Source organism: Oncorhynchus mykiss, chromosome 27 (assembly GCF_057628025.1).
Source record: "Oncorhynchus mykiss isolate SJ-2025 chromosome 27, ASM5762802v1, whole genome shotgun sequence".
In the NCBI taxonomy this organism is placed as follows: domain Eukaryota; kingdom Metazoa; phylum Chordata; class Actinopteri; order Salmoniformes; family Salmonidae; genus Oncorhynchus; species Oncorhynchus mykiss.
Genome location: NC_143048.1, coordinates 6,540,010 through 6,554,911, shown reverse-complemented (window position 1 = coordinate 6,554,911; position 14,902 = coordinate 6,540,010). Strand labels below are relative to the sequence as shown.

The 14,902-nt window shown below is 43.0% G+C and overlaps 1 protein-coding gene across 7 annotated transcripts in view; it reads left to right on the top strand.

Annotated features, from left to right (window-relative positions):
- The first annotated feature begins 1,381 nt into the window (after nucleotides 1–1,381).
- The window catches only part of kmt2a (lysine (K)-specific methyltransferase 2A), a 54,495-nt gene continuing 40,974 nt past the window's right edge, over nucleotides 1,382–14,902 (top strand). For all 7 annotated transcript variants that reach the window (XM_021587356.3, XM_090224289.1, XM_021587353.3 and 4 more), the window contains exons 1-2: nucleotides 1,382–2,442; nucleotides 13,657–13,729. In XM_021587356.3, coding sequence (XP_021443031.3) covers nucleotides 2,197–2,442; nucleotides 13,657–13,729 — 319 coding nt within the window. In that variant the 5' untranslated portion in view covers nucleotides 1,382–2,196. The remainder of the gene's footprint in view (nucleotides 2,443–13,656; nucleotides 13,730–14,902) is intronic.

The window sequence follows — 14,902 nt, the reverse complement described above, 5'->3', positions numbered from 1 at the left end:
GGAGACTGAAAAGATTTGGCATGGGTCCTCAGATTCTCAAAATGTTTTACAGCTGCACCATCGAGATCATCCTGACTGGTTGCATCACTGCCTGGTATGGCAAATGCTCGGCCTCCAGAGGGTAGTGCATACAGCCCAGTACATCACTGGGGCCAAGCTTCCTGCCACCCAGGACCTCTATACCAGGCTGTGTCAAAGACTCCAGCCACCCTAGTCATAGACTGTCCTCTCTGCTACCGCACGGCAAGTGCCAAGTCTAGGTCCAAGAGGTTCCTAAATAGCTTCTACCCCCAAGCCATAAGACTCCTGAACAGCTAATCAAATGGCTACCCAGACTATTCGTATTAGTCCCCCCCCCCCCCCCCCCCCCCCCCCCTCCGGGAACACTGCTGCTACTCTCTGTTATTATCTATGCATAGTCACTATAATATACCAACAATATTACCTCAATTACCAAGACACTGGTGCCCCTGCACATTGACTCTGTACCGGTTCCCCCTGTATTGTTATTGTTATTTACTGCTGCTCTTTAATCATTTGTTATTCTCATCTCAGCTAAAAAAAATATTTTCTTAAAACTGCATTGTTGGTTAAGGGCATTTCACTGTAAGGTCTACACCTGTTTTATTCAGCGCATGTGACAAATAAAATTGAATTTGAATTGATTTGACTTCGCTTCGTTCATCTTTCCTTCGATCCTGACTAGTCTCCCAGTGCCTGCCACTGAAAAACATCCACACAGCATGATGTACATTTCTACCTCAATTACTTCATACCCTGTACATCGACTCGGTTCGGGTACCCTGTGTATATTGCCAAGTTATTGTTACTCATTGTGTATTTATTCATTGTGCTATTATTTGTCTATTATTCTAATATTTCTCTTTAAATGTTCCCCTCTGCATTGTTGGGAAGGGCCCATAGTAAGCATTTCACTGTTAGTGAACCTGTTGTTTTCAAAAAATCTGGAAGGGTATGGCTTCTAATTGATTTAAGTAGCTGAGATGAAAGTGCAATTTGTTTCTGACAAATAGTTAAAATATTTTTTATTAGATTTATTTTCAACTGCAGTGTTTGTGTTTCTGACATCTGAAATAAGAAATCATATATTACATAATATTGTGTTAAACAGGTGATTAAGTTATAGTGTAAATATAGTTGAAGTAACTGTTATACAAATAAATGATAAATTAACTATCATTAAAGACTGTAAATTAGTGTAAATTAGGTGTTTCAGGTACAATTGCAGGTGCATTGCAATTTTAACACTTCCAATTGTAATTAAAAGTTTAATAACAGACCAAAAACAGTGTTAGTGACTGTCTTGTAGGATTTATGAAAGTAAGCAATTTATGCTTTGCGTTTTCATAATTTTGGCACCAATCCCGATCGATGTCTGACCCATATATGACCACGTTCCTTCTGCTTATATCAGGTTGTTTATGGCGCAATTAAATAAATACAAACTTAAGCCTAGCTACTTCCTGATAGAAATTCAACCACTTGTATGTGTAGTCGCAGTTCAATTTTTTATTTGGTCAAATACCTAGCTAGTTGTTTCAATCACTGTTTAATTAAGAAAACGTATCTATTTTTTTGTCAGTCTACACTTTCGAACTAGCGTTAAAATGTGGCTAGCTAGCCAGTTGGTCTACCACGTCACGTTGTAAGACACTGTCTAGCTAGCTAACGTTAGATACTTTAATTTCCAGTCTGCCATTTGGGATTTGTCAACTAAATGTAATATATGTATCTATTGGCATAGTTGTGAAGATCAGCGTTAGCTAGCTATTAGCTGTTCGTTAGCTGGCTACGACTTCTCTGCTCTGTTTGACTGCGAGTTCGTGGCTTTCTAGTTGGCTGGCAGCTACACATCTTTCGTGTGGGCTAGCGTTGGATGGATCATATAATTAGGAATTTAATCGCTTCTCTGAGATGGATCAAGCATCAGTAGCTAAGGACTGTTAGGTGTTTTTCCGGACACGGCCCTGGAACCTGTTTAGCTATGCTATGGCTATACTCTTTTTGACTAGGAACATTGAATAAATGCATATTCGGGGCCACTTTATTTCCACCCCGCAACATGGATACGGATATTTTTCACCGTGGTGAAGGGTGCGGGGGTTATGTGAAACGCTGGTTTAGGGCTACGCCCACTGAGCTCTCTGATCTTAGGGCAGACAGGCAGAGTGTAAAATGGCGCACAGCTGTCGGTGGCGGTTCCCCGCTCGGCCCGGAGGGAGCAGCAACTTAGGCACCGGGAGGAGAGCGGGCCGAATCCGGGTCACTGCCTCCCTTCGAAGTAGCACAGGGACCCACCCGAACACGGCTGGGCTCGGACCCGGCTTTGATGCTGCGTTACAGGTCTCATCTGCTATCGGTTGTAACCTGCAGAAATTTCGGGATGTTTTGGGAGAGTCGAGTGGTTCAAGCAGCGGGGAGGTAAGTGAAAGACCAACTTGATTGTGGTTGGTTATTAGCTTGCTAACGTGAAATAGCTGCAATGAGAAGTGTAACATGAAGTGTCGAACACGCACTAGCAATGGTATAGTACCAAGGAGTTCTGTTGCTGCCTCCGTATTCGGTGTTAGGAGTGTGACTCAACTTGTCATCGCAGAGTAGTTAACTTTTTGTTTGGCCTTGATCCCCACACTGGGTATCAAGCCAATCAACATGCTTCAGTCCATGTGCTGTTACTAACGTTACGTTATCCCTTTCACAGTGATTCACCACACAAGTCACAACAAGGAAGCCCGTTTAGGATCAGTAGCTCTCTGAGTAGCACCAACGGTGCTGATGTTGTGTATAGTTAAAAGTAGCCTGGTGACTTTCTAGACAAAATTTGGCCAAAGTGAATTCATTATTGTCTGTCTAGTTGTCTAACATTGCAACAGAGGCGAAAATAGAGGGATGTGATATAAAGCTACAGTATCTGGTTAGCGGCCATTGTTGGCTTAGTTGTGGAGTGGTGACTTGTGGGGATAGAGCCTCATCATATCTCACCATCAACTCCTCTTCAGAGTTCAGGATTAGGTCCTACCAGCTAGTGTGATACAGTAACATGCTAACTTTAGCTAACGTTGGCTCAGTCTTTGGTACATTTCTGTGATGCTAGTGTTACATTGATTAACACTGTAGCATGGAACCTCCCGGTTAGCGAGCGAGGTTCCTGTTTGAAAACAAAACATGTCAATTTAGGGAGAACAAGTTAACCTGAACTTCATGTTTTTGATTCTTGTAAAGGCATCTAGCTACCTAACGTTAATTATACTCAACTCATTTGAATTGCAATAACCTAGGAACGTTAGACACTTTATTTTGCAAACATTGACTAGCTTAGCATTAAACACCTATAGTATATCGAAGAGTTAAAGAAGCTGTCGTTATCCATAGCTTGCTGCGAGGTGTCAGTTCAATGCTAACCATCGAACGAGGCTATTTACCTTGCCTAAATGATCAGCTAGCTACTATTCGTCTTTCTGCCTTGATCCACGCTTCTAAAGTTGCTAGGTAGACGCTACAATAGTTAGAAACAACATTGTCGATTTAGATATTTGGGTATGGCTAATGGTCGGGGTAGCTCGCTAAGTGATGGATTTGAGCTTTTGTAGTAAGACTCGCACATTTGGCTAAGTGTTTAGCTCATGAACCTAACGTTACCATGCTACGCACTACGCCACGGTAGCTAGCTATTGCTGATCCATAGGAAAATGGGAGGTGGACATGTTTTTCCCCGTCTTCACACAGTGCGTAGTATCAAAATAATGTCGGCATTGTGGACATCTGATGAAGTGCTAGCGAACTACATTTTTTTTGGTGGGCTGAGAATGGTTCGCCAGTGTCATGTGTGTTTGATGTGTGCTCCTCCAAATTCCATCTTTCTAAGTACTGACGGTAGGCTAGCGAGCTACAATAACGAGCCTTTTTTTTGTTGTCGGACCTTGTGATGTGGGGGTGTGTTCGGGTTTAGCGAACTACCATCTTTATTTTTTCATGATGAGCACGCGTTCAATGCAGTGGGAGTAGACCCTAGTGTTGTAGTAGAATCGGACATGGAGGGTAACTCAACACTTTATCAACGTTGTAAGATGTACTGTTATATTAGAGTACTTATTGGGGTAATTCAGGTTTGATGTTAAGAAAATATATTTTGAGGTTTCTCCAGTCCCTCACTCCCTCATGTGATTTTTCAATAAGCCCCTTATCATAAGAACTATTGCGGTATCTGGAAACACTGATTCTGTCCTGTGTGTGTTTACACGTTTCCTACCATCACTAGTAGATTAGCCGAAAGGTTAATATAATCTACTTTGATGTTGGCCAGTGCTATAGAAATGAGCCCCTCTGTCTGGGCTAACACTTTTTTTTTTATAGGAAGGCAGATCAACATGTCCCCCTCTATCCCAAGACACACAAAGAGCGGGGGAAACACGCTGGGATGCAGTGGGGACATACGGCCAAAATCCCAGTGTAACTTGCCACTCATGGATGTTGCAGACACAGCATTGTGATTTCATTCAGTGGCTGTTGCGCCTGGGCAGGATTGTTCTGGCTCATCGCAGCCTGCTGAGCTCATGGAGCAGCCGGACATTGAGCCCCGCCTTCCAAGCAGACCCAAATCCACTTCAGCCACACAGGGGCCGTCTGAGCTCAACTTTTCTTCTGACAGCTGCCACTTTGGAATAGATTAGCCAAGCCTTTTGGGATCCCTCAAAAGAGGGCTTGTAGACCATTGTTGTTCAAATTGCAGCATTTGTAGGCTATTGAATTGGGTATTTAAATGTTTATTGATCCAGCCAAATGATGGTTGTCTATTTAAGCGCCCATCTGCCAAAGGTGTCTTTTTGGGGACATTTGTTTGGCCTTTAACAAAAATCAGACTCACTTTTGTTTTGTCTTTAGAATCAAACCCCTCTCGCTTGACTCCGATTTAAGACCGATGTCAATCCCTCACACAAGTGCAGCTGAATAGATGTTAGCAAACTGAATGCTTTGCCTCACTGGTTTTTGCTAAATGTTGTTTGGGCGGAAGGGGTCCAGCAGGTGTTTGCCCTATTTATATGGCAGAGCTCCCGTCCCCGAGACAGTGTGTGGATCCAAGCAGGAAGCTTTGTCTGCTTTTATTCCAGCTTTCATGAAGTGCAGACGGCTGAAAGAGCACAGGCACTGATATCAAAGGGTGAAGAGCGAAGCCTCCTCCCCTAGGGACTACGCTGGGAGGAGAATTAGTCACAGACCCTCCCATCCACTGCTTTATTCTGCTCTAGCAGGCGGCCAAAGGGTTTTCACCTCTGCTTTCAGGGCTGTGAGAAAGCCATCAATTGTGTGTGGGGTTGGTCCCCCATACTTTATGCCCCTTATTACACCTCGCAGGAGGCGTCTTCAGCTTTGTTTTGATTAGGGTGCTGGTCGGAGCTGCCTCTCTCTGCCACTGTGGGTGTGAGGTGTTGGGAACATGAGCCATCAATTCTAGCAGTATCTGTTTTTTTTTACCCAGTATTTTGGCACCCGAGAGAGACGAATATCAATCTTTAGTGGGACACTCAGAATTCCCTTATTTTTTTTTTTCTTGAATTCTTCTGAGACTCCCGATTGGCATAGCGGTCTAAGGCACTGCATCTCGGTGATGCTAGAGGCACCCTGGTTCGAATCCAGGCTGTATCACAACCCGCAATTGGACCAGCATAGTCTGGGTTTGGCTGGTGTAGGAAGTCATTGTAAATAAGAATTTGTTCTTAACTGACTTGCCTAAATAACATTTTTAAAAATCAGTCATTGCCCAGAGCAATTTGACCAGAATTCCCCAGTGGCCTTTTATTAGGAATGTGCCACCGGAAGGGCAGTATGATCTCCTCCTCAATTGAAATTCAAAGGAGGGGAGAAGTATCCATAGTAAATCGGAGTGAAGCCTCTAGCTCTTCATTCGGCTGCTCAGAGGTATCAGTGGATTTTGAGGGAAGGCTGCTCCAAATTACGATCATGAGAATACGATCAGGAGGCCCATTTGTCTGTACCCAGCCCCAGACCTTTTCCGTTTTTTTGTTTTGTTTTAATTCTTGTAGCCCACATTTGAATAATACAGTTGCGTAGTACAAAATATCATGCTGTTTTATCCTGCCCTCCATTCATTGCATCAATCGCAATTGTTAAATAAACACAGATTGAGTTCTCCCTGTGCTCGTAATCTTATTCCCTGACCACGTTCAGAATTTTCAAACTGCAAAGCAAGTCTCTTGGCATACTTTTTTTCCCCCTGACACCTCTCGATATTCACTCGGGGTTTAGCGCAGTGATGTACAAGGACTCTCTGAAACTTCAAAAGGCAGATGTCTCAACAGATACAGTATGAAATTATTTAGAATTCTGGGGGAAGCGTCAAAGTTTTAAACTTTTAACAATGCTAGTAATTAAAGGGGAACTTAAGGTTCTCTAGGCATTTAGATAGCTCCAAACTTCCAAGTTGAATTCTACAGCTTTCAAATATGCCAGGGCTGAGAGTTAATGATCAGTTGCACTACATGATGTGGATATATGAGGTTACAGGGATGGCAGGCAGCCATGTGTGTGTGTGGCGCATCAGCAGTCCTGAAGAGCAGAGCGGAGCAGCCCTCAGAGACTCTCATTTACTCTGCGTTTTAAAGGGAGCTACTGCTGGGACTTCTCTGCCTGGTGTTTTAAAATGACAGATGTTGAAAGTAGGTGAATACATTTTATAAAGCGTTAGCTGAATAGAGTTTTCTTCTGATTAAAGAACAGTCACATTGGGCTTCTCACCTTGCCCACATACACCCACTTGCTAGTGACGCAAAACCGAATACCTTAAACCACTTTTACATCCGCTCTGATAGTTTTGTGCTTGCAAGGGACAGGCCCAACTAGCAGACCGGAACATGAACATCTCTGCATTGAATTGGACTTGTTGCTCTGTTTTAGCTAATCTATCAGGAAAGACGAGGCAATTCATGATGTGGAAATGTAGGTTCAAATTAGCATGTTGTGGATGGGAAACACACAAGCAGGAGTAAGAAAATGTGGAGTCTGAGTAGACGACAAAAGCTTTTGTCACCCTCTTCTAACAAGAGCCTTCCGACTAGGCTATGCATGCTGCCTTTCATCCCCTTTCTCCCTGACTGTACATTCTACATTTGTATTCGTTTTGAACCTACATTCTAAATCAATTACGGCCTTGCTCAAGAGCACAGACAGTTTTCCCCCCCACACTTTTTTTTCTTCACCTAGTCAGCTCGGGGATTTGAACCAGTGACCTTTCGGTTACTGGCACAATGTTCTTAACCGCAAGGCTACCTGCCTTCCCCTGTCCTAGCCGTAGCAGGTGGCTCCCTGTCCTGCAAGCGAGCCCATAAGCCTTTTTGGTTTCGCAGCATGCTGCTCTCCCCGGGTTGCCTGTGGGCGCGGAGTGAGTGTGTGCCTCTGTAGCGCATGGCTGGCTGCACGGGGAGTGGGAGGCTTTTAGTGTGTGGGAGGCTTGTTTAGATTGGGATTTAGCTTGCTTCTGTGCGAGCGTGTTCAACCCCAACCCCTTTTCATCCTCGCAGTCCCCCTGGAGACATGCACAGGCTCAGTTGCTGGACCAGGTGGTCAAGATGCTGCCCCCCCCACCTCCCCCTTTTACACACACACACACACACGCACATCCTCCTTTTCTGCCCATCCCCCTTTCCTCTTCCTCACCTCGTGTTTTGGCTCTGTTGTTTACATCTTGCGGTGTGGTTCACGAGAAGGGAGGACGAGTGTTTGTGTGAGTGCCAGAGAGGCAGAGCTGTGATGTCATCGAGCTACTCGCGTTTGTCACTTTCCGCCCCCCTTAGTTCCCTGCAACCAACCAACAGCTTTAGCAGCCTGCCTGAGAAGATGCTGAGAAACACTGCCTGTATGAACTGCTGCACAGAGTCAATCAGTGTCAGAGTTGAAGTGAGAGATGGATCAATCTAAAAATTCAGGTATCGGTGGGCAACATGATTTGAAAATGAATGATTTTAAAAGGGCAAAGCTGGTCATTTGAGGCTGCTATTAAATTGCAAATGATCAACACTTGTCGTCACAAACAAAAATCTAGGCTATATGCCAAATTTAAATTGCAGTGGACCGAATGTGTCCTAATCACTATATTAATAGTAAATGTGATGTTAACAAGTTGGCTGTGCTATTCAGGTTGGAGTTAAAACTGTAGTGTGGACTCCTAGACAGCAGCTGCTCTACAAACTGGGCCGAAGGGACTTAAACTGCAGCCCCACATGCTGCTCTAAATAAAGATTATGAAATGACACACCCCCACTCCTCCGACACGGAGTGACACAAAAGACTTCCACGGGAACGTTGAGATATTCATCTCACCAGCCCTAGGGTTGGGTGGCTGTGGATGATCTGTGGGGGTAAGGCCTAGCAAAGACGGGCATCTAAGGACTTTTGTGTTTTCTGACATGCATATATGAGTTGTCTTTGGCCTCTTAACTTGCCCAGTTGTCCAAGTCTAATGGTCAGTACTGCTGACTGTCATAAATAACAATACTTGTGATAGTTAAGCTGACAATATAATATAAGTTTGCTGTTAAATGTACAGGCATTTTGCAGTTCATGAGCAGAGTCCCACCTTGGTGTTGGAGGACATTGAGTCCGTCTGCCTCCTGTTTTATCTGCTTTCTCTATAATTACTGTTACACACTCATCCTGTGGCCCAGACATAATTACAAATGGAGGGTCCTGGAGACTGAGTAATATTCCATTTCTGTCCAACTCCAAGTGAGCGTAGCGGATCTTTAATTGAATCAATCCAAGGACACACTTCCTGGTGCTGTGATTGTGACTCGTTTATATCCTGATATAAAGTATCCCACACCCCACCGTAGAGACTGCACTGATTAGGTTCACCATCATCATGTACAGTTGTAGACGAGCGTTGTGTCCCATATGACACCCTATTCCCTGTCTAGTGTGCTACTTTTGACACAAGTAGTGTTTTAAACAGGCATTTGAGGCGCAGCCTAGTCAACTGAGAGATCACTATTAGTCATGTGTAACATGCTGTTTGGGTTGCTTTGGAATTTTTGAATTCCGGTAACTCCTACAGATGGCCTCATTCACTGTGCCTTACCTCAAAATTTAGAAGAGAGAAACATTTAAGAGGAAAGTAAAATAAGTACCTCAATAAGTGAATGTGTGTGTTATGTCAGGAGATGAGTCATCCAATCAGGCCCTCTCAAAGATGACCTGACTGAGTGGGTGACATCACAGCAGATGTTAGGCAGCCTAGCAACCACTGCTGCTATGGATACCTGTGTACTTTGATGGTACTTCCTGGAAGTGAAGAGAAACAAATATAATTCTCAACGGTGCAATAGATATCATTAAATACATCTGTGTAGCCTTATGACTGCCTGTGGCCATCAAATGCTATATGAAATGTTTCCCCAAAGATTTTAGAACTAAACCAAGGTAGGCCACAGCTTGTCGTTTCAAATGGGAACAAATGAGCCATAGTGGGCAAGGCCAAGCACGAGCTAGATCCGATGGTGCGTTCTAGCATACATTAGCATATTTCTGTTGGGGAACGTCTGCTCTGAAGTGTGCGTGTGCAATAACTCAATTTGCCTTTGCATTCCTTTTAAACAATGCCATTTTTTTGCAACTTTGTCAAAGGCTAATATCTACAAAACCTAGTCCACTCGGTTGGTAACCGATTTCTAGTTTTGGGAACAGAACTGTATTGAGATCAAATGTTTCATCGAGAAGTACATTTGCAGAATGTTGGCCCAAATCCATCTTCTCCCACTGCCGGCCACTGGGCTTCCTCTCACTACCATATTTACTACCATACCATAAACGCCATCCGGATGCTTCACATTTTATACATCTGATGAAATATCTATCTGAAGCTTCTCTATCTAGCTATGCTAATAGGCTTATTCAGCAATTTTCCTTTTGTGGTATAGGCTACGAAAAATCCCTTAGGGCCCCTGTGCACTGTTAACGTAGAATTCTGTGTTTTTCACACAGCAAAAAAGAGAATGCCTAAGAAATATCTTGCTGCTTTTGTTAACGTATCTTAAATGCTTCTTATTAGGGATGAAAGATATCATAATTGGCCGATATTAGTTAAAAAGGCCACATCAGTATCGGCCATATGTCTAGTTTTAACTCCGACGATAACCTCTTTTGGCGCGTGAACCACTAGCGTGACACCTACGACAACATCCAGTAAAATTGCAGAGCGGGAAATTCAAAATACAAAAATCGGAATCTTAAACATTCATGAAAATACAAGTGTCAAACATCATTTTAAAAACGTAACTTCTTGTTAATCCAACTGTGTTGTCAGATTTCAAAAAGGCTTTACGCCGAAAGCATACCATGCAATTATCTGAGGACAGCGCCCCACACAAATACTTTTTCAACCAGCACAGGCGTCACAAAATCACAAAGCGATTTTAAATAAATCACTTACCTTTTTGAAGATCTTCCTCTGTTTGCAATCCCAATGGTCCCAGCTACACAATGAATGGGCGTTTTATAGTACATTTATAGTAGAATAGTATGTTCAATAGGGAAGATAAATAACGAAGAGCGAGCACCTCATTCACGCACCAACAAGGCTACTTTTCTAATGAGACACCTTGTAGTTCTTCCAACTACTTGCTCATTTAAAAAACAAAAAAGAGCCTGAAACCCTTTCTAAAGACTGTTGACATCAAGTGGAAGCCATGGAATCTGCAATATGGGTCCTATCTATTTGTATTTCCCATAGGCTACCACTGAAATGACCTGTTACCTCAAAAAAAAAAGAACTGGATGGATTTTCCTTGGGTTTTCTCTTGCCATATTAGTTCTGTTATACTCACAGACATTATTTTAACAGTTTTACAAACGTCAGTGTTTTCTATCCAATGCTACCAAGTATATGCATATCCTAGTTTCTGGGCCTGAGTAACGGGTCACGTCAGTCATCTGAAATTCCGAACAAAAACCGGTCTCCAAAACAGGTTTTAAAAACCGATGTGAAGGCTACCGTGCATACCTAAATAACGTAATAACTGCACGTGAAATGTTGCGCTACACGTGCAACACAGGACTCCTAACCTAGCCCACAATGTCTGCTGTGTAGATCGAGCAGTTATTTGAAAGAGTAAGACATTTTTCAGCGAGGCAACTCAGCCGAAATTCATTAAAGCCAAGATAATGGAATTAATTAACCTTGACAATCAACCGTTCTCTGTCGTGGGTGATGTTGACTTTGGCCGACTGGTCGAGCACCCGGTACACACCACCAAGTGAGCTATTTTTTTTCAGATTTTGCCTTACCGGAGTTACACAGTAATAGCGTCACTGCTATTAGCTTCACGACATACATACTATGGAATGCCGTTTGGGTCTTTGCGTGTCAAAGATAGTAGCACTGTCAAAGCTGTACAAAAAAAGTTTGTTCGTGGCCGGTGTTTGCATTAACGCATTTGTAATAAAGCATAATTTGTTTGACCACAACTGCTGGGGTAGCTAGCTAGCACCAATGTAACCAACCTGAAAACAATCACCAGTAGAACCTGCAGTCATTTTCATTATTCTTAGCAATGATTTAGGGATCCTTGTGAGTAAGTATTAGCTAGGTTGCCACTTGTTGTTCGTCTATTGAAATTGAACTTCAGTTCATGAAAATAAATAGCTAGTCAGCTACTTCACCCTGTTTCCCAAGCAAACATAAGCAGCCAGCTAGCTTCATCTGGCTAGTGATGCTTGACCGGACCGGGTTATGTGTTGTGAAGCTAGCCACAATAAGGATTAGGTACAATAGTGGAATTTGTGGTTTAACTTCAAAATAAAAGTATGTAACTGACAGTGATGCAAATGAATACAAATAGTAGAATTATGCCATACCTTTTTATTTTGAAGGCTAACTGCAAATTCCACTATTGTACCTAATCCTTATTGTGGCTAGCTTCGCATAGATGTGTCCGACCACCATTAACCAAATAAGAACTGTCTTATAAATTAGGATTATTTTAGATGACGCCTAGCTATGTAGTTAGCTAGCTAACTATAGCTACTGAAACAGTTTGTTGTGTTATTTGACACACAAAGATCCAAATGGCATTCCATAGAAATCCTGGTTGAGAATGAAACAAATGAACAACGAAACATCACAGCAAGTGAGTGAAAGAAATACGTTTGGTTATGTTTTACTGGTAATGGGGATTTATGTAAATTTCGACAAAATATCTTTTGGTTAGTGTGTGTGTGACCTTTTCTTTAATTAGGCAAGTCAGTTAAAAACACATTCTTATTTACAGTGACGGTCCGGCTGACGCTGGGCCAATTTGTGCCGCCCTATAGGACTCCCAGTCACTGCCGGATGTGATAGTCTGGTTTCGAACCAGGGACTGTAGTTGATGCCTCTTGCACTGAGATGCAGTGCCTTAGACCGCTGCGTCCGTGTGTGTGTGAGTGTGTGTGTCAGCTATTTAACTGTACTAGAATGCTTAAAAGGCTGCAAAAATTGTAAATATCGGTATAAAAAAAATTATAAAATTGACTGACAATATAGGATATCGGCCAAAAATATCATATCGGTGCATCACTACTGCCTGACATCAGACACATTTTGTGTTTCAGTTGCTCTTCCCCAGGATGGGAATTCACTAACAGGCATTATATCAGCAGACTGCGCTCTGACTGTGTAGCTACTTTTCTCGCTGTAGCCTACTTTTCTCAGGTAAAATGCCAGATTAACTTCAAGCCAAACAGAAAATGTAGCTGGATACATTAGTTCTAATGTTTATCATTGAAACATCATGGCCACGAATCATTTTTGCACAAGTACCTTGCTTTTTCATTGTAAGCTCATTTACTTGTGTGGCTCCTAGCCAAATAGTGTTGCGCTTCTGATGAACATTAAGATATTTTCTGCTGAATTATGTTTTGCGCTAATGTATTTTCTGTGAAGGGAATAGTATATTTGCATGCCCCTGATCACTCCTATTGAAGAAAAAACAACAACTTGGCTTTCAGTATAAAACTCAAGTGAAATGGTTTAAAACGCAGATTATTTTTATTTCTTATGCTCTGCGTTTGAAAAGGTTGATTTCTGAACTCTAACGCCGACCCCTGCTTCAATTGCTCTTCTTGGCGTTTTGCCACCTGGCCTCTTATTCAGATATTTTAGACGGTGAGACTTTTTTTCCTGAGCGTGCCTAATCAGCTTAGCATTTACCTAAGACAGGAAAATGCTCGACTGACTTGTGGTTTTGGCTTTACTGTGTTACTCAGCTTCGAGTTGGACATTTTCAAATTGAGAATGTCTAACGTTCTGACAACCTTCTCCAGCGGGTTTAGGCACCTAATCTGGAAAACATAGGGAAATGGAATGACTGGAACCTGACTGGAGTGAGTCAGCAGCCTGGTGAAAGTGAGATGGGACTACCGTCATTTTTAAGGGGACTAAACTATCAGTACAGGGATGACTGAAGTGCACGGCTAGGCCTGAATATTGTGTGTTTGGATGCTTTGAATTCTGAATCAGTTTATTCATTCATCACTTTGACCTTAAAAAAACAACACTTTAATCATGCTGTTATTCTATTGAAGTATTTCGGCAAACGTGTTAACGTTTTGGTCAGAATTCATGTTTCTTGTCTTTTCCCGCCATAGGAAGGAGCGTTTGGAGGCTTTGGTACAGTCAGTGAACACCGAAGAATGCAGAGTCAGTCGAGGACGTTTGCAGGTGAGGTGTTTTTTTATTTATGTACTCTACATGACCAAAAGTCTGCTCGTCCAAAAGTCTGCTCGTCCAACATCTCATTCCAAAATCATGGGCATTAATATGGAGTTGGTCCCCCTTTGCTGCGCCACTCCTCTGGGAAGGCTTTCCGCTAGATGCTGGAACTTTGCTGCAAGGACTTGCTTCCATTCAGTCACGAGAGCATTGGTGAAGTCGGGCACTGATGTTGTGCGATTAGGCCTGACTCACAGTTGACATTCCAATTCATCCCAAAGGTGATGGAGTTGAGGTCAGGGCTCTGTGCAGGTCAGTCAAGTTCTTCCGCACTGTTCTTGACAAACAAATTCTGTATGGACCTCGCTTTGTTCTCGGTGGCGTTGTCATGCTGAATCAGGAAAGGGCCTTCCCAAAACTGTTGCCACAAAGTTTGAAGCACAGAATCGTCTAGAATGTCTTTGTATGCTGTGCTGTTTAGGGGCCTAGCCCAAACCATGGAAAAACAGCTCCAGACCAAATTCCTCCTCCTCTAAACTGTACGTTTGGCACTATTTCTATTTTATTTAACCTTTAACCTTTTAAAGTCAGGTAAGAACAAATTATTATTTACAATGACGACCTACCAAAAGGCTTTTCGCCTGGGCGAGGGCTGGGTTTAGAATAAAAAATATAGGACAAAACACGCATCACGACAAGAGACAACACTACATAAAGATACCTAAGATGACAACACAGCATGGCAGCAACACATGACAACATGGTAGCAGCACATGGTACAAACATTATTGGGCACGGACAATAGCACAAAGGGCAAGAAGGTAGAGACCACAATATATCATGCAATGCACCCACAACTGTCAGTGTCTATACATTCGGGGGGGTAGCGGTCTCCTCGCATCCGTCATACCCAGATTTGTCCATCGGACTACCAGATGGTGAAGTGTGACTCATCACTCCAGAGAACGCATTTCCACTGCTCCAGAGTGCAATGGCGGCGATGCTTTACACCACTCCAGCCGACGCTTTGCATTGCACATGGTGATCTTAGGCTTGTGTGTGGCTGCTCGGCCATGGAAAACCATTTCGTGAAGCTTTCGACGAACAGTTCTTGTGCTGATGCTGCTTCCAGAAGCAGTTTGCGACTTGGTAGTGAGTGTTGCGACCGTAGACAGTTGATTT